The sequence below is a fragment of the Pyrus communis genome, chromosome 6 (genome assembly GCF_963583255.1).
Source record: "Pyrus communis chromosome 6, drPyrComm1.1, whole genome shotgun sequence".
In the NCBI taxonomy this organism is placed as follows: Eukaryota; Viridiplantae; Streptophyta; class Magnoliopsida; order Rosales; family Rosaceae; genus Pyrus; species Pyrus communis.
The window spans coordinates 5,942,950-5,970,836 of record NC_084808.1 but is presented as its reverse complement, the minus strand read 5'-3'; the positions used below and the strand labels follow the sequence as shown (position 1 = coordinate 5,970,836).

The following is a 27,887-nucleotide window of genomic DNA, read 5'->3' as shown; positions in this document are numbered from 1 at the left end:
GGGGGTGGGTTTAGCCTTACAATAGGCTAGTAATAATGTGATTCAATCAATTGTTTATTAAATATTATTTTCTCTATTTTTAAACACGTTTAAAACATCTTAAGAGGCGTGTAATGCCGGTTCTAAAAAATGTCTTCGCACGCGGATAATAATGTGATTAAATTAGTTGTCAAATGATTGTTTTTTTTTTTTTTACACGTTCAAAACATCTTAAGAGGCGTCTAATGCTGGTTATAAAAAAGGTCATTCGCACGTGGATAATAATATGATTAAATTAGTTGTCATGATTTTTTTTTTTTTAACAAATAATATTATCTACACTAAAGGGGAGAAGGTGGGCTTAGCCACTGTTGACTCTAAAAATTACAAAACCTACGTGGCGCGCAGGCCGAGTAACTAAAAGCTAACTACGTCCTTCGGTTGAATGCGGGGCGTGCCAACTCGTCGGCCGAGCTTGGCCGAGGAGTAAAATTTGTTGATGTCGCGTTGAGCACGTCGTTAACTTCTCTATCTTGCGATTGCGACCGAGGAAGGAACACTCTCGGTCTCTGGGTTCTATAGCCTGAAGACAAGGCTACTAATTATGCGGAGTTCACAAATCGTCGGAGCCCGATTTGGTCACTGTGATTATATTCGTAAGAGTATAAGCACGCCGAATCGAGACCAAACTATATGGGCACAGGTACTCAAATGTGATGTATGTCTTAATGGTAAACGTAGTTCGGCCGTCGGAATGCCGAACCCTGAAACTTACTTGCGAGTATCCAATCATAAAATCACTCGGCGTCCAGTACGCCGAGCAGTGCAATTCGTAACACCTGACTATGCCGAGAAGGCTAGCAAGATGACCTCTACCAACAAGGGTTCGAAAACCCTTCTCGGCCGAGACTAAGATAGGTAACCGGTCGGCCTCGACGCAGTGCTGTTTATCCAAACTGAAGATGCTTCTCGGTCGGCTGATTCTGCGGCAGCAGTGCTGTTTATCCAAACTAAAGGTGCTCGCCGGGTGCCTCCACAGTGCTGTTTATCCAAACTGAAGGTGTGTCGGCAGAAAAAGAAAAGGAAAAATCTCAAGGTATTTGAGAGGTTTTGCGCAGGGCGATTGTATGCTGATTTTTGAAGGGCTTTTCTGTTGCATGATTTCTTGTATTTATAGCACCTCATTCCTTGAGACCGATTTGCATCCTGATATGGATTGGGAGTCCTTGTCCCATTTCAACTCTAACTCGAACAAACCTACTCCCACTGGGATTCTGAATTTTCCTTCTTTTCGAGGCTTTATTCTTTGCCGGTCGGGAATCCTGGTCGCACCAGGACTTCCTCGACCCTTTTCTATTTATCCGGACTATCTAGGATAGGACTTGACCGACCCTGCCAACTGGCCCGGGATTTATCATTCGGCCCATAATATTTGACACAACCTTGGGCCGAGCACATCCTGCTGCTTGGCCCAACAATATTATTTTGGGCCCAAACAGCCACACAATGGGCTAACAATAATATGATTCAATCAGTTGCTTATTAAATATTATTTTCTATATTTTAAACACGTTCAAAACATCTTAAGAGGCCTGTAATGCCGGTTATAAAAAAAGTCTTTTGTACACGAATAATAATGTGATTAAATTAGTTGTCAAATGAATTTTTTTTTTTTTAACAAATGATATTATCTACGCTAAGAGGGATGGGGTGGGCTTAGCCTTAAAATACGCTAACAATAATGTGATTCAATCAGTTGTTTATTAAATATTATTTTCTCTATTTGTAAACACATTCAAAGATCTTAAGAGACGTGTAATGCCGGTTATAAAAAAGGTCTTTTGCACGCGGATAATAATGTGATTAAATTAGTTGTCAAATGATTGTTTTTTTTAAATGGCAAAATTGCCCTTCAGGCACACTGAGATTTCTATGCACGAGCAGGGGGCAATCATCCCTCAACCAAGTTAAAAGTGCCCAAAATAGGTATTTAATTCAAAACCTGTTTCATCCATCCTCATCAAATCTTCTCCACAAGGTAACCTCCAAATTATTCCTTTTTAATTATATTAATTAGCTAATTAATTGATTTATTATTCAATTAATTTACTAATTAGCTACAAATCAAGAATCTCACTCAAAAAGCCATCCAAGTGGCTGGTCCATCTCCTCCCAAAGGGGCCAGCCACACCCCTATATAAACATCCTTATTCTCTCCAAAACTCAATTCCAATTCTCTTGCTAAATTCTCTGAATTCTCCAAACACTTTTCCCTCGAAATTGTAACTTTGGCATCAGAGGTTCTTCGGTTAAAGCCCTCCCATCCATCGTGGACGCGTGAGGATCTTGGCCTTGACCTAAGGTGTTATTTGTTTTGTAGGTGCAATTTTCTCCAAGAACAAGGAGGAAGAAATTTGCATTCACAAATTTGTGTTTTCATTGAGAGTTGAGTCACATGCTCGTAGAAGACTCTCACATCTACCTTTTTTTGTTTCCTTGCTTATTTGTAGATTTTTCGTACGTTCTTGTTCTTGGAATTTTTTATTTCTAAAATTTCTTTGATAAAACGTAAAAGAAAAGTACAATGGCAAGAGATTCAGAAACCTCGACGAACAGAAATTCCAATGTTCAAGGATTAGGACCGCGACAATCTACAAGGCTCAACATAGCAGTGAGTGGAGCAGCACCCCCACGAGGCACCACCGTGGCTACCACTACAGTGGCCACCACGACAACCACCTTTGGCAAAACCCACGGCTCCAAAGCCACGGTCCAAGCCGTGCCATTTCAACATTCAAGGGCCCAAGCCCTAGTCGAGCCGGCTCGTGCTGTCCAAACCCAATGCGAGCCCAATGCGTTGCCAAGTTGAGCCCAAACCTCGGACCCACATGCACCACACATGAGCAGCCCACTCTCGTGGCCCAGTTTGTTCCTGTGGCTGCCTAAGTAACCAAAGTCAGCCCAAGATTAGTTCAACTATCCTGTTCAGGAACTACGATCAAGCCGGGGGCATTTTCACCACATTTCTTCATAGATTTGACATTTCCCAGCTCAAATCACATGCCCAGGGTTAACCACACTTCCACTGCTCGAGGAGGTGCATTCTTTCCAAGCTCTTCCAATCCGAATGGTGAACAACACTTGTCTCGACGAGTCATAGACTTGACGAGCACCCTTGCACAACAAATGACCTTGGTGAATCAACTCTTGCAGCGCACTGAGATCCAACGTGCCCCAGATGAGGTGTCCCAAAGTAGGACAAGGGCAGATGAAGAACCTCTACAGCAATGTCCTGGTAAGCAGCCACTCGACCAGCCACGAACCAAACGTTCAGGTAGTGTACATTCATGATTGGGCCCTTGAGATAGCGTATACTCCCGTTTTAGCACACGGAGGAGTGTGCACTCAATTAGGCTCGCAAACGAGTATACACTCACGGTTGGGGCTACACTCCAATAATTAACATGAGCAGCCTTCCAGGCAAAGCGTTCAGTCGCAGCTAGGTCCGCAAGGAACACCCCCCACATTTCATCAGATTAGGCAGCACAATGGACCGAGAGAAGTAGTCACTCAATTCGGCTTAAGTTCAACCAGCAGCCAGCGAAGAAATCCCTCGCCTACTAGGAATTTACCTTATTCACCGCAAGCGCGGCATAGATGAGCCTAGTATGCTGAAGAGAAGCCTAGACCAATAAGTTAAGACCGGGGGCAGTCGAGAGCTCTGCTACCCCCAACAAAGGCAAATTTAGGAAAAGGTAGAAAAACTCCTCAATGAGCGATTGTGTGATTTCCAAAGCAATGAAGTGGCCGATGAAGCATTACGACTGGATATGACCATCATGAGCAGGTCACCCTTCACGGATGAGATCGAGCAGGCAAAGCCTCCACGCAAGTTTAGCATGCCACATTTCACATATTTCAAAGGAGATCGAGATCCGGATAGGCACTTGAAGCACTATCGAAACACGATGGTACTTTATCAGAAAAAGGATGCCCTTATGTGCAAAATATTCAACACCACTTTACAAGGCGAGGCACAAGATTGGTTTCACACCTTGCCACCACGATCTATCCGGAGTTTTGATGATCTTTCCTTGGTTTTCACCAAAGAATACTCTTCCTACTGTTCGATCAAGACAAAGTCTGACCACTTATTCAATGTGAAGAAAAACCCAAAAGAGTCGCTCCGCGACTACGTGAAGAGGTTTAAAGCAGAGAAGGCGAATATCGTCGGATGCAACGAATCATTAACAAGTGCAGCCTTCCAAAAAGGACTCCAAGCAAACCACCCACTGTTCAGAGAAATGATCATGAAAGAAGATCTAACTCTAGCAGACTCATTTGCTTTGGCAGAGAAGCATGCACTTTGGGACGAGGCAAGATGAGCAGACAAGGCTCCCGCGCAGCCTCGAAAAAAGTCAGCAATGGCTTTAAAAAAGGAGGATGGGAAGCAGTCCAGCAAACGCAGGCAAAAGGCCAAACGTAGGGATTGACCCACAACTAAAGAAGGTTTGATGACCAAGAACTACTCTAAGTTTTTTATTCCGATCCACAAAATCCTTCGTGACATCAAGAATGAGCCATGGTTCAAGCTACTGAAACAATCAAAGGGAGATACTTCCAAGTTGGATCACACCAAATATTGCAATTCCATTGAGGTCCCGATTACACAACCGATGACTGCTACACTTGGAAGAACTACCTAGAAAAGCTCATGAAAGAAGGCAAGGTCAATAGATACTTAGACGAGCCAGTTGTGCAACCTAGAAGGAAAACAAATGATGACGAAAAGAACAAATTTCAACCGAACTAATATTGCATCATGCAAAATAGCATGTACCCATTTAAAAACTGGCAATTTTGTTTTCATGAGTAGAACGCGGGTAATCAATTTTGAATCAACAACATTTTCGCCGAATCCGAGCACTTAGAGACCACTAAAAACTCCAAAAAGAAGAAGATCCAGCAAGTTCTACTAGTCTCATAGGTCTAAGCAGTCGACATTCAACTCGGACCCATCACTGGCTTCACCGAGCAGGATACAAATGGTGTCGATTTTCCACATGACGACGCACTAGGAGTTGTAAGTATTGATTTGAATTTGTAGGTTAAAATCTTTGTTTACAACATTTCCTCTTATTCAATCTTCACATTTGATGTAGATGTGTGATTATTGATCCAAGGGTCACGATGACTTAATCTTGAACGAACGATTTAATGATTGCTTCAAGTTTGGAGCTTGAAATGGTGTGAGGATAGTCTTCACCTCAAAGTTACGATAAAGGGTGATGTTGATGCAGGATTTGTTCATTCAAGGGTCTTGGCAACTTGATCTTGAAACAAACGTCATTACAAGTTTTGAGCCTGCAACAAAGTCTTAAAGGAATCGGCACAAGTGCTTGTTGATTCTTCAAGGGAGTGCTTCGGCTTTGGTCGAAAGAAAGCTTCAGCTTTGGTTATGAGTTCTTTGAAGAGAGCTTTGGTAGCGTATTAGTCTTCAAAGGTTTGGCAGAGGTTCTTCTGTATAAAGATTTTTTCGACCCTTATGCTTGTGGGAAGACCTTGTATTTATAGGCTTCTCAAGGTTTGCCTTTGGGTGGATTTAGCCTTTATTTGTGTCTTGATTTGTCCATGGGAGAATTTAGGCATGTTTTGTGTCTTAATTTTAGCCACCTTTACTTCCTTGGCCGAATTATAGGTACTTTGTTGCCTATTTTGTGAACAATCTTCAATTCTTGCCTGTTTTACGAAGATGCCTTAACTTTCTTTCCGGTTTTAGGACCAATCTAGACCCTTTTGCCAAATTTAAGGGAGTTTTCTCCCTTGTGCTGAATTTCGGGAACATTTTATGCTTCCTTTGCTTGATTTGTGCCACATGTCATTGATGACTTGTCCATTTGTGATGAATCATATGCCACGTGGAGCTTTATGATGCATCATTTGTATGCAATGAAATTTAACTGTCTACAAATGCCCCCACATCAAGGCGCGTTGTAGGCATGTGCTTGCCGCATGCAGGAAACGTGTTTTGAAGTCTTGCAATGTGAATGTTCTAACTCAATGGTCGTCGAGACTTGCTCTTGAATTAGTTTGCTTCTTCAAGGGCCATAGAGGAGTATTTCTTGGACAAAACATTTCTTCAAGGACAGTAGAGGCTTGATCTTGAAAGAAATTTTAGAAATAGATAAATCGGCACATACTTATTGTGTGTATTGATTTTTCATAATTTTGACAAAATACATTTGGTGTATTTTGAATTTTTTCCTTGTATTTGTAGGGAAAAAAAAAAGTTTTTTCTTTCCTTAGGTAGGAACCTCCTTCAATTTTGGTAATGAGGGTGATTTCCTTCAAAGTGTTGGAAATCTTTAGTGATTTCCTTCAAAGCTTTGGGAAGATTTAATGCTTGTCCTTGGGTAAGTAGGATTTGCATTTCTTCCTTTCCCCTTTTCTTTTTTCGGCCAAGGGGGCGTTTTCCCTCTTGGTTTGGGAAACTTGAAGACTTGTTCTTGCTTTGGAGGGATTCCCTCTTTGAATTTCGGCAAGGGGGCAATTTCCTTTGATGTTTGGGAAATTTTGAAGCCCTTTCCTTTTTTTTTTTGTTTCCTCTTCCTTTCTTTGCTGATTTTTGTTGCAAAAAACAACATGTATTTCCCTTGTTGCCGTGTATAGTATTGCCCTTTTTACTTTGGAATTTGCTTCCTTCTTTTGATTGGAATGTACTTCCTTCTTTTGATTTTCCTTTTGCTATTTGGTATGTATTTTCCTTGTAGTATTAGGAAGCAATTGACCCTTATTTTTAAGACAATTGGGTGTGTGTTTTTGTCACAAAACGTTCTTACTGTGCACTGCTTGCTACTGCTTGCCGTGCCTTTTGTTGCTGCTTGGTGTTGTCATGTGTTGTTTGGAGCTATTGCAGTGAGTTGGTTTTTACCGCGAGGTGTTGTGCAAAAGATTGTAGCGGGGTTATGCTGTGTAGTGCCTTTTGGTCGCAGTTTCTCTCAGTGGTGATGTTGCTGTGCAATGCAAGAAACTGCTTGCGTAATCACTGTTAGGTTGTGTAGCACTTTGTTTTTCTTTGCTATTGTAGCGCGCTTTGAAGGACCATTTTGTGGTTGCCCTATTTGCCATGCTGCTCAAGCTTTGTGTCTGATTTCTTTTCATTGTTGTGACTTTGTCATCGTCATCCTTCAACGCTCACGAGGTTTGTCTAGCATGTCTTCTACTTTAGTGAAGCAATTTTTTTTTCTTCTTGCTGCCCCACTCTTATGCTTATGTTGTCTTTCTTTCTTTTTTTTTTTTCTTTTTTTTTTTTCTTTTTTCCGTTCCAGCCATGGTATTTTTCAAGTGCTTTAGGAGCAACACCATCACCATCACCATTCTTGCAAAGGAAGGTGATTTGCAAGATAGGGGAAGAACATTGAAGCTTTGTGGGCCATTGACTAGCCCTAAGATGCTTGTTCTTCCTACGAAAGATAACTTGATGCATATCAAGTTGTGGTCTTCTGAAGTATCTTGGGAGGCGACAAATTTTGATCAACCAAATATGAAGAAGTGAAGGAAGATTTGTGAAAAACAAGTTCATTTGAGCAACATCAACAACATGCAATTAACAATTAAAAGGCGGAATCATGTTTATATGCACTCAAAAACAAAACTTAACCCATGAACTTCAAAGCCTAGTAGATAGGTGAACCAAGACTCAACTCAAAACAAAGTGAGTTGAGAAATCAATACCTTTGTAGATTCCTCTTTGCATAAGCAAAGGCTAATCACCCAAAGAGAGGGCCTTCATTCCTTGCATCTTAGATCCATGGATTTGGATGGATGAAAAGGTTTCTCCAAGTTCCCAAAATTGAAAACCTCTAAGTCTCCACACCAAGGCATATTGTAGAAGAAATGAGTGACCTTGGAGGAGTTTGATTGCTAGATGATCCCTCCAAGGTGGCTGAAATTTTAGAGAGAAAAGAGAGCTTGTGTTCTCATCCTTTCCCCAAAAATTACCCTTAATGAATTTTGGCTATAAAGTCATACTTATTCCTTAATTCATTTGAGTGGCAAACTTGTAAATAAGTCCAAAACCACTCCTTCTTTAACATGGGATTTATTGGGCTATTTGGGCCTTTGTGAATCATTATTCATTAAGTTGTCACACAACTTAAGTCAATGGACTTGACGTTCGAAGCCCATTGGGCCTTAAGGTCCAAAACTATCCCGTGGTCTTTTAACGAACTTATTCGTTTGATTAATAATCATATTAATTAATCCTTGCCATAAATAATTAAACCATTTAATTATTCTTACTCATCTCCGTTGAATCTTCAATCTCTACCTTACAAGGTGTACGATCCATTAGGTTCCTTTTAGCGAGGCAGTGGGCGATTCAAACTCTTTCAAATCGATTGTGAATTGGAACTTACTTTCAATTCTCCCGTTAGTGATAATACACTTTTAGGGCTTCCACAAACCATGGTTGACGCCTAGCAGCATGTCATGGTTACCCAAGCTAATCAGAAGAGGTGGAGAACCTATTCAGTTTTAGGATTACAAATGCAATACGGTCTTTCTCTAATACAATACTCTTGACCACATTGTTTGGTTTGATAGTTTATTCATGTCTACTATCCAATGTGAGTCTTGTGCTTATATGATTACCTTGAATGTGATTTGGAACACATTCCAACATCTCATTCATACTCTGGCCAGAGATTCTAAATCATATCATAGAGTATTCTCCCTCAAACAGTTTGAAGGTTAGAGATCCCTTGTTGCGCATTCACTTGCCTCCATGGCTAAGTGGCTTAACCCCAACGATGCCGTGGACATCCTCCTGATGGAGTGACTTTGACATAATCAAAGATTAAGGACCTAACCACAAGACAACTGTGATGCCTCAGGTCAAAAGACTAATTTGCATTATCCCAACCATGAGTTCTCATGTGACATGAATATGAGAACTCTTTGTTGATCGTGTTCAGTGAACTCATTCTCTATTGAGCACCTACATGCTTGTCTTGGTGTCACTCACACCAATGACTCGAGACTAGTCACTCTCCCTGAGAGAAGACACAGCACGTACTGATCTTAATGGACTGTCAATGCCCAATTGGCAATCCTATGATCAGGAACGTTTAGGATGTGTCTACGAAAGAATGGTCTCATGAATCTAACTTCTTTAGATCGCATTCTCCCAATCACATATTCCTTGGACTTATCGTTTAAGCATATAACATTTATATGAGACGGCTCAAACAATAATCTTTGCCCTTAATATTAAACTAGATTAGTTTAACATGTGAAATGTCCATAAAGTATCATCATATGATTGGTTTTAGGGCACATTTCCAACAAGAAGAAGGCGTGACAATCCACCTACTTCATTTGAACTTCTTGGTGATTGCATCCACAGCAGAGCTACGACTTGGAATAGCACCTCGTCGACTACTGGATAAGCCATCTTTGTTTTTTTTCACTTTGTAATGAGGCTTTGTAACTGAATTCTTTCTTTGAAGAAATAAAGTATACACATTTTGAATTTTGCTTTGTATTCTTCAAAGTGATTGCGTTTGTTGTTGATGATGTGACTTTACTTGAAGTTTTGAAGTTTCAAGTTGCCTTCGTACCCTCAGTCAAGTCATGATGTAGTTCAAAGGAGTGATGGATTGTTTTTCCATTTTTTTTTTTTTTTTTTTTTTTTATGGTTTTGATGGTGATTTTGCTATACACAGTTTATGCTTTTGCGGGCCAGGAGCGTTGGGTGTCGCCTTTTAAGCTCATGTGAACAAGGGGTATTGTTGCCATGTGCAGTTTAGGCTTGTGCAAGCAATGAGCTTTGTGCCGTGTGTAGTTTAGGCTCATACAGGCGAGGAGCATTGCTCATGCGAACAATAAGCAATGAGTGTCACCTTTTAAGCTAGTTCAAACAAGGAGCAGTGTTGTCATGTATAGTTTAGGCTCGTGCAAGCTAAGAGCTTTGAGTGTCGCCTTTTAAGCTCGTGCGAACAAGGAGCATTAGGTGTGAGAAGGCTCACTTCTTTTTACTTCCTTCGCTTTGTTCTTGGAGGAGATCTTAATGGGCATAGGGGAGGTCTTGATGGGGGTAATGTTGATAGTAAAAGCTTCCTTGGTGGGCTTCTTCCAAGTCTTGTCTACCTTCGTAGCAAACACCTTGTCCTTCTTGAAGTTGGTGATTGGCTCCTTTTTTCCATGGTTGGTGATACTCAGCTTCATGTGTGGGAACGAGTCGCCAGTTCCTCAAATGTCCTCCGCTTTATGCCTTGGAGGATGCAGTGTAGGCCCTAGTGTATGCCTTGAATGCACATCTCAATGGCGGAGGTTACATAAAGCCGATCTTCGCAATCCAGACTTAATGAGTGCCAGTTGTTGATTTAGTCAACGACCGGTTCATCCTTCCATTACTTTGTACTTGTCAGCTCCAGCATGCTTACGGTACGGCGGGTGCTATAGAAGCAGTTAAGTAATTCCGTTTCAAGGTGGTCCCAATTGTTGATGGATTCGGGCTTGAGGTCGGTGTACCAGTTAAAGGCATTACCTTTCAGCGAGCACACGAATTGCTTGATGAGGTAGTCTCCCTCTATCCCAGCGTTGTTGCAAGTTCTCTTCCCAAGGGGGCCGGCCACACCCCTATATAAACACCCCCATTCTCTCCAAAACTCAATTCCAATTCTCTTGCTAAATTCTCTAAATTCTCCATACATTTTCCCTCAAAATTCTAACTTTGGCATCAGAGGTTCTTCAGCCAAAGCACCCCCCCCCCCAATTGATCGTGGACTCTTGGCCTTGACCTAAGGTGTTATTTGTTTTGTAGGTGCAATTTTGTCCAAGAACAAGGAGGAAGAAATTTGCATCTACAATCTACACTAAGGTGGAGGGGGTGGACTTAGTCTCACAATAGGCTAGCAATAATGTGATTCAATTAGTTGTTTATTAAATGTTGGTTATAAAAAAGGTCTTTCGCACGCAGATAATAATGTGATTAAATTAGTTGTCAAATGATTTTTTTTTTTTTTTTTTAACAAACGAGATTATCTACTCTAAGGGGGGAAGGGGTGGGCTCAGCCTCACAATGGGCTAGCAATAATGTGATTCAATCAATTGTTTATTAAATATTATTTTCTCTATTGTTTATGCAAATTCTATAAAGACCGATTTTATTATGTGAATTCAGTTGCTTTAATTGATTTATGAGGAGTTTCTTCTAGCACGATCTAAGATTATTCATTTACTTCAAATATTTGACTTTCATTTTGTCAATTTATGCATACAAATACATTTAAAACTTGTAAGTCGCGCTTAGCACGCCATGATTCAAAAAATGCCTTATGCACGCTCGTGAGCGCATGCATGAAAGCTAGTAATCATATATAGCTTTGATTCGTGGTCAACTTAGTACTCTGCATTGAATTAGAAAATCTATTAGCTCTGATATTTTACATATCTCAAAAAAGTACAAGGAATAAAAAGAAAGAGATAGAGAAAATATATGAATAGTGTTGTTGAAATGGTACAAGTGACGGTATAAATAGATAGTAAGAATAGTATTTTTGAAAAAGATATTAAAAGCTTTATTTTTTTTGACAAATGATATTATCTATGTTAAGGAAGAGTGAGTCTAGTCTCACAATGTATTAGCCATAATGTGGTTCATACTCAGCTTTGGCAAGAATCGAATCTAGGACCTCTTACTTACAAATGAAGAAGAATACCACTAAATCGTAGTGCTAAGTGGCAAAAGATATTTAAAACTTAGCTACTAAAATTACCAGCTAAAGTGGTGAAACGTTAGAAGAAACATATTCCACATGTAGATCATGCGAATGTTCGATGGGCAGCAATCTACGCCAAACTCAAAAAATGCACGTGCCAGCAGGCCTCTGAAGCCTTTTAACCCCTTCTCTCCTTCTGTAGGTGGTTGTTGGTGCTCCCACTGATGGCTCGCATGCATTGGTCAATCACGTGACCCTCATCTACCCTTTTAACCTCTTTCCCTTCTTTTCCTCCTTGTATAAATACAATCCACTTCTCTCACTATTTTGTCACACCGCCCTCACCTCCTTCTTCAACAACACCACCACCTCTAGCAGCACTAGCTCTAGCCCTCTGTGATATTTGATCTTTCTCGACCATCGGATACATAGAAAAAATGGTGACCGTCGAGGAAGTTCGCAAGGCTCAGAGGGCTGAGGGTCCGGCCACTGTTTTTGCCATTGGGACTGCAACTCCTCCCAATTGTGTAGACCAAGCCACATACCCCGACTACTACTTTCGTATCACCAACAGCGAGCACAAGGCTGAGCTCAAAGAAAAATTCCAGCGCATGTGTATGTACACTTCACTTCCTCGCCGTTTTCTTTTTTTCTTCTGTTGATTAATATATTTTTTTTGTTTGCAATTTATTATTCCTATTGCTATATATGCATGTGCGTGGTAACTGAGGTTGCAGAAAATTAATATGTATAAGGTCCATGAATGAAGAAAGATCTGTGTTTCCATTCCTCTCATCTCCCTTCATTGAGCTCTGCTATTAATGGAAGAGAAAAGCATTCCAGCAGAACAGTATACGTGAACAACATGCAAACTACAAGGAAAACACAGCTAGATTTTCTTTAATTACCCTTTTAATTATATTTAATTAAGTCATTAGCAAATTAAAACTTCGAGTAAATTAGACTCATTGGTGGACTGGCCGGGGTTGTTGTGCTGGTTGATTTCATGGTTTGGGGATGTATTTTAGTCTCCTTAACGTTACTCTATTTTATTTATTTAGCACGTCAGTTTCAAAACATTTATTTCAGCCACGTTAAAAAGTAAGGCTGCTTGCTGCAAATGAACCAAATTAGAAGAGTCATGCCACAAAAAGAAAAGGCTACAATTTTATTGTGTGTTGCCAATGGATTTGAACATTTCATATAAAGTTGGGTGGTAATTGGTGGATTGGTCTTTTGGATTTGACATTTTTGTTTAATTCATTGCATTTTGGGTTTAAATCCTTCTCCCTTTGTTCCGGGTGGAACAGTTTAGTAGCATTGCTTGCACCAAAAACAAAATGTGTGGAAGTTAACTTTTCTTGTGATGTTTATGTAATTTTCAGGTGACAAGTCCATGATCAAGAAGCGTTACATGTACTTGACTGAAGAGATTTTGAAAGAGAATCCAAGTGTGTGCGAGTACATGGCACCCTCACTCGATGCTCGGCAGGACATGGTGGTTGTTGAAGTCCCAAGGCTTGGCAAAGAGGCTGCCACCAAGGCCATCAAGGAATGGGGACAACCCAAGTCCAAAATCACCCACTTGGTCTTTTGCACCACCAGCGGTGTCGACATGCCTGGCGCGGACTACCAGCTCACCAAGCTCTTAGGCCTCCGCCCCTCCGTCAAGCGCCTCATGATGTACCAACAAGGCTGTTTTGCTGGAGGCACGGTTCTCCGTTTGGCCAAGGACTTGGCCGAAAACAACAAGGGTGCACGTGTTCTTGTTGTGTGCTCTGAGATCACTGCGGTCACCTTCCGCGGGCCTAGTGATACCCACCTTGACAGTCTTGTGGGTCAAGCCTTGTTTGGTGATGGTGCAGCGGCCGTCATCATTGGTGCGGATCCAGTGCCCGAAGTCGAGAAGCCCTTATTTGAATTGGTCTCGGCGGCGCAAACCATTCTCCCCGACAGTGATGGGGCAATTGACGGACATCTCCGTGAAGTCGGGCTTACATTTCACCTTCTGAAGGACGTTCCTGGGCTTATTTCAAAGAACATCGAAAAGAGCCTTAATGAGGCCTTCAAGCCTATAGGTATTTCGGACTGGAACTCGCTTTTCTGGATTGCACACCCAGGTGGCCCTGCTATTCTAGACCAAGTAGAGGCCAAGTTGGCACTTAAGCCGGAGAAACTAGAGGCCACAAGGCAAGTGCTGTCCGATTACGGCAACATGTCTAGTGCGTGTGTTTTGTTTATTTTGGACGAGGTGAGGAGGAAGTCGGCCGAGAAAGGACTCAAGACAAGCGGAGAGGGACTGGAGTGGGGAGTGCTGTTCGGATTCGGTCCAGGCCTCACCGTCGAGACAGTCGTGCTTCACAGCGTGGTGGCTGCTTGAAGACTTTGAAGGCATCAAATGATCATTTGTACTGTGTTCCTAAATGTAATGTGTAAACCTTAATTTCTTTCCAGTATTTTTAGCTAGTTTTTGGGTTTTGGGTTTTGGAATTTATTTATTTTGAAGCGTCTGTTGGTATCATGGGGTAAACCTTGATGCAATGGCTGTGTGGTGTAATAATGTTGAATAATATATGGTTCCATCTCTAATTGTAGTTGCTCAGCTGCTCCATTTTTTCAAGAAGCTTCAAATTGCAAATCAGATCGTTTATAGATCTTAACGACATATGGTCATAACTAGTACATTGTATTTGGAATTAAGAAATTATGAAAACCAAGTATAATTATGATTATAATGATATCCATGATCGTCTCTATCACCCTATGCCCTCTTTGCAAGTCGCATGAACAGTCAGTCGAGCACCTTTTTCTTCAATGCCTATGGGTGGAGGTGGTTTGGTTTGGGGGAAATTTGAATATAAGGATTAATCGGATGGAGATCATAACTTGGGCAAACTGGCTGCTAGAAATGTTTGATACGGCCAATGGTTCGAAGGAGGTGAGGAATAATCTGTTATCATATATTGCCTTTACATGCTAGCATATATGGAAATCAAGGTGTAACTTCCAATTCAACGAACAACAAATCTACCCAAGACAGGTAATCGCTACTATTTTCCATTCGGTTACAACCTTTAAAGAGGCTAAATCACTACCGACCACTACGCTCGTGCCCAGTTCTCAAGATAGAATATTTGTATCCGATGGTCTCCACTGAGTCCAGGCTTTGTAAAGATTAATGTCGATGCCAGTTGGGTGGCTAGTGAAGGTTTGGGATTTACAAGAGTGGTGGCGTAGGATAAAGATGCAAGGTTCTTGGCGGCATGCAAGTATGGTGTGAAGGCGACAAGTGTAGCAATGGCGAGGGCATTGGCTATTATGCATGGGTGTAAGCTGGGGATTTGTAGGGGTTGGAATTCGGTAATCGTTGAGTCTAACTCCCAGGAATCAATTTCTTGCCTTGGGATATGGCAAAGAAGGGCAGTTGGGAAACTTTTCCCATTCTAGTTAAGAGCAATAGAATGAGGGTGGCTTTTCAAGATTGTCGCTAGTCTTGGGTTCCAAGACTAGCCAACTCGGTTGCGGACCCTTTGGTGTCGTCATGAAGTAGGGAAGTATGTGGTCATATTTGGGTCGATAAACCCCCATCTTCCCTTGTTCATGTTCTTTGTAATGACGGCCTTTCTTGCCCTCTCCCCCCCCAACCCAAACGTTTATGGTAATGTGAGGAGGGATGATTTAGCATTAGATGCGGTGTCATAGTTTCCTGCACCTCCTTGCACTACTCTTTTCTTGTAGTTGTTGTTGGCTGTTTGCCTCATGGTAGGCTTTCCTGTAAAACTTTGGCATCTTTGCCTGGATAATGCTATATCCCGTTTAGCAAAAAAAAAGTTCCACTACTGCATGCATTGTATGTTAACTTCCCAAAATATATGCATGAATAATGTTTATGAAAGTTTACTCATTATTCAAAGAAGTTGCACATTGTCATGAATGATGTCGATGAGAACCTCTAAATCTCCCTCCTTTTGAACACGATTGATGCCTAGTCTTAATGCCCAATGTATAGAAAACCCAATTTAAGCACCACAACTTCTGCTTGCAAAATTAAAGAAGAATTATGTTTGTTGCACCAGATTATCTCGGACTGGACTAGCTTCATGGATTAAGCTAGATTAGCTTGGCACAAACTAACCAGTATAAGAATAATAAAGTATTTGGTGCAATGTTGTACTAAGCCACGGACTATTTTTTTGTCATTTTTTTATCATCTTATTAACTATTAATCTACACTTTTTTTGTTTGGCTCGCTCTCTCTCCCCTCTCTCTTTACCATTTCTTTCTCTTCTTTGCAATGTCTAGAATTAATCTGGTCAACACCCCAATCACCCTAGTCAGTGGCAACCCCTCCTCACTGCCAACAAGAACTCTAGAAAATCTTCTGCCAATCTTGAGGCAATTCCTAGCTATAGAATGTGTAATGAATTCCTCTCAGCCACACCCCATGTTAAGGCTAAAATTATCGGAGAAGAAGAGTGAGGTGGCACGAACATCGATTTTATTACTCTAGAGCTGTAGATTTGTTTATACAAACTGAGATGCTCAAAATAACCCTTCTTTGCACCGTCTAAACTCAAAGAATCCTTGTGATAGAGACTTGGATAAGTAGTCAACCGAACTTGGAGTAGAGCTGTTAATACAAAATGAGAGATACTCATCGATCGCCTTACTATATGGCTCCAGAGTTGTTTACACAACCTAAAAGATGTCACCAATTGTCAGTCACAGAGTTGTTTAACACAAACTAAGAGATATGCTTGACGAAGTTAGTTCTCAAAAGTGAGAGGTAAAGCAAGAAATTATGCATGACAAATTTGTGTGACAGCCCGTCCCAAATTATTTTTTATCGACAATGTGAAATGTCTATTTTGCCCTTGAACGTTGTGTGATATGTGTTATTGGGCTAAGGAATGGGACCAATTATTTCATATCCTACCTTGTTGGACCCAATTGGAGATTGGTATTGTTTTGTATGGATTTGGCATGTAGCCCAATTAGAGCTTAGGGTGGTTTTTAGGTGCCCAATCCGGACACACATACACACACTCGCACACACGTGCAACCTGCATCTTTCTCTCTCTTTCTCTCGAACTCTCTCCGTCCGTACATTGGTTGACCAACCTCCAAACCTACATTACTCTCACGAATTGAGTGTTTGGAAGGTACCATCACTTCCCTCGTGGTCTCACGAACTTGTACATACCAATTGTTCGAAGTAAGGACCTCGAGAACCCCATAACTTTGAACTCCAGCAAGGAGTCGATATCACTCCGACGTGATCGTCAAGGTTATACCAGATTTTAAAACTTACAAAGGTAATCATTAGTCTTCTCTAGCATGTTAGGTTAGTTTTGGTTAAGTTTGGACATCGAAATGAGCTTGGTTATGGGTTTGCAGGATTAGCCAGTTTTCAAGGATTTCTTCGACCATTTCTCCGTTGGTTTTAGGACCTTTGAAAGGTAAGAACGTGTTCTACTTGTTTAGAGCTTCAATTTAAGACAAATTTTATGAAATTTGGTTGAGAAATGGCGGAGATATCAAGCTTTGAAAATTTTCCACTTTCCAGTGACACAGACGTCGGCCGATGGCAGAGTCCGACGATCCACCGGAGAAGAAGGAGAATATTCCGTCAACTTTAATGAAATATTCCTAACGGTGATTAACGGCATCAGGTATGTTTAACGGAATATTCATAACGGCAGTTAAGTTTTCGTTAGTTAGGTTGGCCTCGTGTGGGGGCGTGTCTGGCCGTGCCCTTGCCGGCGTGTGGTGGTGCGTGGTTGGTCCAAAAATTATTTTAAAATTTTGGGGATGTTTGTGGTGTTGAGTAGATCACGTTGGTATATTCAAACACCCCATTTGAGCAATGTATGAGAAGTTATTAGCTAGTTTTGTTTATCTGCTTTAAATTAACGTTTATATAGTTGTTTCGCATATAGGTGAGACCTATCTTTAGGACGAGCGCAGTCAATCAAGGCTTAGGGGCTACAACCCTTCCACATATCAGTGAGTGGGCTTTTGGTTTTCTGTATATACCTATATACTTGAGATTTTTCGCAGAAATCTATTTAAATGAAATTATGTTTATAAATGCTATGCATATTGATTTATACATAGATCATTGTATTAATATAGTGTGCATATTGTGATTTGACTTAGTGGATGCTTAGGTAAGTACCAGGTGAGTTGTAGATTGTTTATGTTACTTGATGATTATGTGAGACATGTTGAGAGCTCATAAATCTGCACCTCGGTATTAGTGTTCCCGCCCAGAGTTATGGCACAATCCTTCACGTGATGTTCACCTTCCGCACCATACGCTCACCTTGGATCCAAGTTAGGTGCATAGTCTTGTCATACAGACCATTATAGGTGGTTCCGACTCGTAGGTGACCCGCGATTATTCGCACAATCTTCACATGATCGTAGCACTTGAACGTATTTATTTACACCCAATCATGTCGTATAGACCACTTTAGATGGTTCCAACTCGTGTGCAGGTATATTTGTTGAGATGTGGATTTGAGCCGTACAGGTCACGTTAGGTGATTCCGGCTGACATATCATTTGTATTGATTTATATCACCTAGCTTACATATTTTTATGCTGAGATATTCGACATGGCATATTTGTGAATTTTGCTATTATGAGCATGGTTATGGTATAGATATGTATTCTATTTCCTGGGAAATTATACGGGTTTTACGGCAAGGGGTTACTACCTTTGATAATTGAAATGGTTTTGAAAAACTTTGTTTTTGCCCACTCACACTTTTTGTTTTGCGCCCTTCCAGGTTCTAGTTAGGAGTGCTTTTTGGTGGCTTGGGAGGAATCCACGGTAGATTTGACAGATTATCACCATTGTATGGTCACCTTTGGGTGTTGTGTAATTAGTATTCGTCCTGCTGGATTGCACTTGGGCTACTTATGCTCTAGTTGTGAATTCACACTTAGTTTGTCTTGCACTTATTCTTATTTAGTGATTTAGTTAGTTTGGTTTTTATTTATTCGCATTTGTATATTATTATTGCTTCCGCATTGTACACATGGCTACGTTACCCTCATGACGGCCAGCATGCCTTGATTTCGGTCGGGGTGTATTAGTAGACAATGACTGGGCGCCACGTGTAATTAAAAATATTAAAATAATTAATTAAATAAAAGTGGAGGAGGAGGAAGAAGAAGAAAAAAAAGGTAAAAAGAAAAATCGAATCTGCAACCCAGAAGAAGAAGAAGAAGAAGAAGAAGAAGAAGAAGAAAAACAGCAACCTAAACCCAATTCTTCCCCCCCCCAACCCCGCCCCGCGACCGCGAACGTGAACCCAGAACATGAACTCCATATTTTTGGGATATTTAGTGTGGGTGAATTTAGAAAATACTTTGAGATGGGGAAGAAGAAGAAGAAGAAGAAGAAGAAGAAAAGAAAAAAAAATAGCAGCCCAAACCCAGTTCGTTCCCCCCCCCCCCCCGCCTCGCGACTACGAACGCAAACCCATACCATGAAATACCTATATACTTGAGATTTTTCCCAAAAAATCGATTTAAATGAAATTATGTTTAGAAATGCCATGCATATTGATTTATACATAGATCGTTGAATTAATATAGTGTGCATATTGTGATTTGACTCGGTGGATGCTCAGGTAAGTACCAGGTGAGTTGTAGATTGTTTATGTTACGTGTTAAGAGCTCATAAACCTGCACCCCGGTGTTAGTGCTCCCGCCCAGAGTTAGGGCACAGTCATTCACGTGATGTTCACCTCTCGCACCATACACTCACCTTGGATCCAAGTTAGGTGCACATTCTGTCGTACAGACCACTATAGGTGGTTCCGACTCGTAAGTGACCCGCGATTATTCGCACAGTCTTCACGTGATCATAGCACTTGAGTGTATTTATTCACACCCAGTCCTGTCGTACAGACCACTTTAGGTGGTTCCAACTCGTGTGCAGGTATATTTGTTGAGATGTGGATTTGAGCCTTACAGGTCACGTTAGGTGACTCTGGCTGACATATCATTTGCATTGATTTATATCACCTAGCTTACATATTTTATTGCTAAGAAATTTGACATGGCATATTTGTGAATTTTGCCATTCTAAGCATGGTTGTGGTATAGATATGTATTCTATTTTCTGGGAAATTATACAGGCTTTACGGTGAGGGGTTACAATCTTTGATAAATGAAATGGTTTTGTAATGCTTTGTTTTTGCCCACTCACATTTTCTATTTTGTGCCCTTCCAGGTTCTAGTTAAGAGTGCTTTTGGTGGCTTGGGAGGAATCCACGGCAGCTCTGACAGATTATTACCATTGTAGGTTTACCTTTGGTGTTGTATAATTAGTAATCGTCCTGCTGGACTGCACTTAGGCTACTTATGCTCTGGTTGTGAATTCATAGTTATTTCATATTGCACCTTATCTTATCTAGTGCTCTAGTTAGTTGGGTTTTTATTTATTCACATTTCTTATATTAATATTGCTTCCGCACCGTGCACATGGCTACGTCACCTTCACGTGACGGCCAACACACCCTGTTTTCGGTCGGGGTGTGTCATTTGTGTGTTGTGTTGAAGGTCCCTTGAATGTTGCAAACCTTCTTCTATTTATAGGAGTGATTTTCACCTAGAGTTGAAATAGTCCCACTCATATTGTATTTCCTGAAGGAAATATTTGTGAAAGCAAGTTCATTTGAGCAACATCTATGCATGCTATTAACAATTAAAAGGCGGAATCATGCTTGTATGCACTCAAAAACAAAACTTATCCCATGAAATTCAAGGCCTAGTAGTTATGGTGAACCAAAACTCAACTCGAAACAAAGTGAGTTAAGAAATCTTATACCATTGTTGATTCCTCTTTGCATAAGCAAAGGCTAATCACCTAAGAGAGAGGGCCTTCATTCCTTTCTTCTTGGCTCCATGGATTTCTTGGAGGAGGATGGTAGAATGGATTCTCCAAGTTCCCAAAATAGAGAACCTCTAAGTCTCCACATCAAGGAGAGCATTGATGAAGAGATGAGTGACCTTGGATGAAATGGATGCTAGTAATTTCTCCAAGGTGGCCAGCCTCCTAGAGAGAAAATGAGAGCTTGTGTTCTCACGTTTTTCTCCAAAAGAAACCCTACGGATGAAATGGCTATAAAGTTGCCTTTATACCACCTCACAATGGAGTGGCAAACTTGCAATTAAGCCAAGTTTACTTCCCTTCACTCTTATGGCCGGCCATATTGGGTTCTTTAGGCTTTGAGGCCATTTGTGTTTCAAGTTGTCATACAACTTGAGATAATGGGCTTGACATTCAAATCCCATTGGGCCTTGCGGCCCAAAACTAACCCGAGGTCTATAACGAATATATTCGTTTGATTAATTAACATATTAATTAATCCTAGCCATAAATAATTAAACCATTTAATTATCCTTATTCATCTCCGTTGATTCTTCAATCTCTACCTTACTCGGTGTACAATCCATTAGGTTACTTTTAGCGAGGCAGCGGGCGATTAGAACTCTTCAAATTGATTGTGAATTGAAACTTACCTGAATTGAAACTTACTTTCAATTCTTCCTTTAGTGATTATACATCTTTAGGGCTTCCACAAACCATGAGTGACACCTAGCAGTATATCATGGCTATCCAAGCTAATCAGAAGAGGTAGAGAACCTATTCAGTTTAGGATTACAATGCAATAAGGTATTTCTCTAATACAATACTCTTGACCATATTGTTTGGTTTGATAGTTTATTCATGTCTACTATCCAATGTGATTCTCTTACTTAGATGATTACTTATATGACCACATTGGAATGTCCTTGCTTAGTGCACACGCCACAAAGCATTCTTAAACAAATGCTAGATGCTTCGGCAAGTAGTGTTTTGGTTGACAAAACCCTGGTTGCTGCCAAGATCCTAATAGCCAATCAAGCCTTGAATGCACAACAATACGAGGGCGTTGGACAAAGGGAACCCTTACGGCAAACCCAAGTGAATGGGGTAAGTGCAATTTCTGAACTTCAATCTCAAATGGCTAATCTTTCTGTTCTTCTATCACAGGTTGTTGATGGTTCCAAAGTACAAGGAGCAAGTGTTTGTGGCGTGTGCACTAAGCAAGGACATTCCAATGATCAATGTCCTCAATTGATAGAGAATGGAGGATGGGAAAGTACTAATGCCACAGGATATCAAGGCCAAAATCAATCAAGGCATGACCCATTCTTTAACACCTACAATCCGGGCTGGAGAGATCATCCAAATATGAAGTGGAGGGAACCTTAACAAACTCATCAACAAGGCGGAACCAACCAAAACACGTCCAAATCAAGTCAAAATGAGGACGAAAAGCTGCTGCTCGAGGAAGAGGAGGATGCTAAAGCCACGGCAAAGGTAGAACAACCCTTGCTGCAGCCTCCTAAGGACCCTAAGTTGTCCCACTCAAGTAAGGTAGGTTCAAATTCAATTCTTTCTAACCTTATTCCACCAAATGTGTCTTTTCCTAGCAGGTTCAAGTAATCTAAGAAAGAAGAGAATGAAAAAGACATTCTAGAAACCTTTAGGAAAGTATAAGTCAATATCCCACTCCTTGATGCAATCAAGAAAGTTCCAAAGTATGTTAAATTTTTAAAAGAGCTTTGCACAACAAGGAAAAGGATTTCGAACAAGGAAGTGGTACGGGTAAGTGAGAATGTTTCAGCAGTTTTACAAAGGAAACTACCTCCTAAATGCAAAGATCCAGGTAGTTTCACAATCCCTTATGTTATTGGCAATACTAAGTTTGAACATGCTATGCTAGATTTAGGTGCTTCCATTAATGTCATGTCTTACTCTATCTATGCATCTATGAACTTAGGACAGCTTAAAAACGATGGTGTTATTATTCAATTAGGTGATCGTTCTAATGCATATCCGAAAGGAGTTTGGGAAGATGTTTTAATGTAAGTTAACCACTTGATATTTCCAGCGAATTTTTATGTGCTTAACATGGAAGATTCGGCCCATTCTACACCATTGTCGATCCTACTTGGGAGACCTTTCATGAAAACAACCCGCACCAAGATAGATGTGTTCAAGGGGACGTTAACAATGGAATTTGATGGTGAGACTATTGATTTTAACATTTCTGAAGCTATAAGGTACCTTAAAGATGATCATTCTTGTTTTTCTATTAATGTATTCGATTCGTTGTCGTAAGAATACCTTGAAGACCTTAATGGGGATGCCCTTGAAACAACCATTACAAAAGGAATGGGACTCAAAGACCAAGGGGCAGAACTTATGCACACTTACGGCAGGAATGAGGATCTCCTTACCGTACCCAATTATGAAGAAGTGGCCGAGATGGTGGCTGCCCTTGAGTCCTTGCCACAACATATTGGTAAACCTCCAATCCCAATTCTAATTCTCGTTTCTACTAATAAGTTGTTACCCTCAGTGATTTAGGCACCCTCCCTCGAGCTTAAACCGTTACCAAATCATTTGAAGTACGTTTTGTTGGGAGATGCGTCTTGGAATGATTCGAAGATTTCGTAACTAAGGTCATATCGTGGACCTCTAAGATATTGCGATATCCCTAACAGTAAAGGCATAACCATTTATGGATTTTGCCTTGTGCGGGTTTGATAAGTAACCAACGTTAACATAACAAACAAGGCAAGCATCATTCCGAGGATCAGGGGATCCCCTCTAGATGCGTCGGGATTTGATTTGCCCAAATTCGTAGTACCTTCAGGGTACATCTTTAATACCAATTCAGTGGTTGCATGTAGGCACGGTGCTACATCTTTACGAATATATCAACAGCGAATGAGATGTCCTGTCTAAATACAATGAGCTAAGTACAATGAAGTGCAAAGTTGAACTTAGATATGGAATTTCGGATTCCATAACCTCTTCAAATGTCTTATTTGCATTTAACGTATGGACGATCATAAGTATACTTAAAGGTAACACATTCAGGGTGTAGTTTGAGTGGTAGACCAAAATACCGTCAGAACAATGCTTGAACTTCAGGTCAAAGCATAAACGACTTTTCCTAAGATCCTTCATCTCAAATTCCATCTTCAGGTGCGAGGCAGTTTTCTCAAGCTCTTCTGGAGTCTTAGTGAGATTCTTGTCAATGATATAAACTGTAACTCTATCATATTTCATATCTGTGACTAATCAAATAATCATTCATACAGGAATACCACATCCGTTAGATTGTAAGTGAACGCCTCAAACAAGTTAAGAGGGTGTCTGTGGTTTTGGAACTATTTGAACCAGTCCATGTAATTCTTTAGGAACTTACATGTAAATCTCCATATTTATATCCCCATGGAGAAACAGTTACCACATTTCATAATGCTGCTATCAATCACAGGACATTTAAGAGAAATCTTATGTCGTAAGGCATGCATCATATGACACTATTTCATTCATCTCATAACGCTTCATTTCCCACTTGTAACACAACAAGGTTACCTTGGGCAGTGTAGGAATGACAGGTCCAATACACACTTTGGTAAGGAATTTGACCTGGATTGTAATTTCGGTTGTCCAATCAGTTCTACGTTGTCACTTAATCAATGGAACAAGGTACCATATCATTGCTTTTTATTTATGTCAGTAGCTACCATATAAGTGAAAACATCATCGATGGTAATCTCATTTCAATTCCATTTTCTCATCCAAACTAGTATACTGGACCAAGAACTTCAAGTCTCGGGAGTAATCTGGATTAATCTCATGAGCTGGAAATGATTTGAGACAACGATCGAGTTTAGATTCACTATTGTGTCGTGTCTTCCTCTTCCAGGGAAGTGAATCCTATGAACCGAGTGATCTGTCATGCTTCAGGCCAAGACAGATTGATTAGTTATCCATCGATGTACCGGACCGTCCAACAGAGGCGTCCAAACCGTCCAATAGGGGTGACACACCCTCCAGGGATGTTGACTCAACGTTCATTAAGTACGTTTATCCTTGCAGGCATGTTTGCAGCTAGTATATGATCTCGTCACTTAAGCTAGATCAGAGGAATGCGTCTGGAGCAACATTCTGAAAGCTAGAATACATCACACTTGCTTATCACACTTGTGTGGTACGGGGATCGAGATAAGACAGTGGGAAACATCCACGCAAATTCACACCGTTCTCTAGGAATGTTGACGTTCTTATCTCCCCCTAACGATGGGAAGACTATCTCATCAAAGTAACAACCCGCAAATGAGCAGCAAAAAGATCGCATGCATATTTCTTTGAGGACCCATATTGGTACATTGCGGCGGCGCAACTTGGCACATAGAATGCACACCCAAATGCGTAAATACGAAAATCGTTAGGTTCATACCCAGTAATGAACTGTAACGTCATATAGGTTGGGTGGCAATGGGCCTTAAAGCAAACCAACATAGCAGCATACAAGATTGCATAGCCCTAGGTAGGAACCAAAAACGTGGTATGTTCACCAAAATCTAGGAGATCATTTAAATTGCGCTTTATGATCACTAAGTGAGGCTATTTAGGGTGAACATGGGAATTCGATGTTCAATTATAAACCCAAAATACATGCAATACTTTATCAAAAACCATCGACATAAACTCTCCAGCATTATCTAGTCCCATGGACTATAAGGGATAAGTAGGGTGAGCCCTTAATCAGCCAGGAGGTTTAGCAACAATGTGTGTGGACAAACATGTGACCAGTTTGTCAATTCATCAACCAAAACCATAAGTATTTATATGGTCCGCATTTTGGTTGGATTAGTCCACATATATTCCCTTGAATCCACTCTGAAAAGAGAGTCGTTTAGTATCTTTGTGAGGGATGATATAAAAATCAACTTTCCCAAACAAGCGGGCTTTTGGCAAAGTGTGCTTGTAAACATAAGGTCCTTACTTCGGGTAAGGAGATGCATTGTAGCATCATTGTTCGATCCTAAGTGTCCCAAAAAGATCGTGCCAAAGCAAGTAAACTGCTCGAATCACCTGGCTCTAGGCCGACTACATGTGGCATGTTCCTAGTTAGGAGGCAGTCCATTAGCCCTAAATCAAAGCTTCAGGCTCATTCTTGGAGGTGGTGCAAAGATATTCACTTTATTTTCTTTAGTGGTTTCATTTATGATCATTGTTCTCTCGAATATCCTTAAAAACTCAATGACAGGGAGAATTTAAGGTCCCTTAAATGGTGATGTAGTACCATTCATACAACGAGGAGCATGCCAATGCTCTGAATCAGGTTGGATAGACCTGAATTCGTTGTTAGAGATGTGATTTAGGTGTTAAGTTAGTGTGCGTAGTATCGCATTCATCCAAACAACTAACTTTCCCACATTCCTACCTAATCACGCGTTTAATTGAATTGGTCACACGTATTAAGAAATGTAATTCAATTAACTCATGTTCGAGGACAATATCAATAAGATTATCCATAAGTAAAACAATCACTAAACATGAGTCCAAAAACATGGAAAAATGTTCACAAAGTAATGGTTTACCAAAAGGGATTCGGCCAACAAGGCCATCCATGTCAAAATTCTACTCTTCCAACGATGTTCGGTGGAGCAAAATTAATCTCACATATTGACTATGAGAATGATACTTCTCAACAACATTGGTAGGGGCATGAACAGGTGCATAATAATGATTTATGCCATCGAGATGGAAGTAGATTCTGCAGGGTTAAGGTTTGGGAGTATTATCCCTTATTCTTGAAGTTGCATGAAGCCACACCTTGGGAGGCCTTGATTATACCATATGTTTGTGGTAGTAATCAGATCCAAGAATTTGGTAAACTTTCGCTTTCTATACTCTGCTTCAAGGGCGAGTTAGAAACATGGAAGGACAAGAAAAGTATTCTCCAGTCAAAATTCGATCGGATTTATAAACTTCAGAATCATACTCATTCATGGACGTAATCATGGTGTGCTTTAGGCAATGTCTTTCATGATTAAACGGTCCATAGAAGCGAGCCAAAGAGCCAAAGAATCTTTGTTAGGGAGGTATTTTCCATTTGTAATGCTTCGGGCACAAGTCTTCGATTGAAGATCATGGCGGAGGCTTATTCAGCCCTTCCTTGCCATTGTTGGCTTCAATGGTTTCTCAGCTTCTTGATAGTCAAGTGGAGATTCACGTCTTGTACCCCACATGGTTTTCATGAAAAACGCCGTGTTTTCATGGGTGTATTGTTTTATGAAAACTTCGGATTTCAAAGGCACTAAATTTGAAACTACAGGTTCAATTTAGTTTATGAACGTTGAGTTCATAAAAGATAGGTTCCTGAAAGAACACAGAATGCAATATACAACTAAGTGTAGTGGATTTGAGTTTCTTCAGGAACTTAAGTGTGAGAGCTTCGTTACTATGAAAGTATGTCAACGGTTCAACGTATAAAAATAAATTATTGAATCGTTAATGTCCAAAAGTGATCTTCAGGTCAATAAATTTGGATTCATTATCAAATTAATGGACTGCAGGTTACTTTGAATTAATTCAATAAATCAGGCCATACGGGGGCGATTGTAGAAGCTAAATAATATTAAAATATTATTGGATTGAAAATATAGCCCCCAAAAATATTTGGGCTGGGTGCCGTAAGTAAGCAAGGCCTTAAAGGCCTCGGGAGTGGATTACAGGCCATGGTCCTGGGTGGGGGAAAAGAACAACAGCCCAAGCTGCTGGTTTGGGCTTCAAAGGGGTACGAGTCAAGGCCATGGTCTTCATACGTTACTCAAATGGCATATTTGAATATACCAACATGATCTACTCGACAAAATGAATACACACATATTTTTACAAAATCTTTTGGACACCAGACGCACCTTCACATGCCGTCCGTGTGACTGATGCCGCTAGAAATATTCCGTTAAATGTAACTGACGGTACCTTACACCTTTAGAATATTCTATTAAAGTTAATGGAATATTCCCCTTCTTCTCCGGTCACTCTGCCAGTCTCCGCCGTCCGTCGTCCGCCGTTGGCTGCACTAGCTGGTTTCTAGAAAATTTTCTAAAACTTATAACTTTGTCATTTCTCAACCAAAATCCATGAAATTTATATGGATTTGAAGGTCTTGAAGAGTAGAACACATTCATACCTAATAGAAGTTCAAAATCCAATGGAAAACGATCAGAAATTCCCTTGATACTTCTAGCCAACTCTGCAACCTTCCAAACTCATCTATACCAACATCCACTTCACTCCAAAACTAC

General features: G+C 40.6%; 2 protein-coding genes across 2 annotated transcripts; both read left to right on the top strand.

Annotated features, from left to right (window-relative positions):
• The first annotated feature begins 3,809 nt into the window (after positions 1-3,809).
• Positions 3,810-4,364, top strand: LOC137735971 (uncharacterized). The gene has a single exon (XM_068475322.1). The coding sequence runs from the start codon at positions 3,810-3,812 to the stop codon at positions 4,362-4,364; it is 555 nt and encodes a 184-aa protein (XP_068331423.1).
• Positions 4,365-12,053: 7,689 nt separating this feature from the next.
• Positions 12,054-14,302, top strand: LOC137737614 (chalcone synthase-like). Its single transcript, XM_068477150.1, has 2 exons — positions 12,054-12,317; positions 13,088-14,302. The coding sequence occupies exons 1-2, from the start codon at positions 12,140-12,142 to the stop codon at positions 14,080-14,082; spliced, it is 1,173 nt and encodes a 390-aa protein (XP_068333251.1). The 5' UTR covers positions 12,054-12,139; the 3' UTR covers positions 14,083-14,302.
• Positions 14,303-27,887: the final 13,585 nt, after the last annotated feature.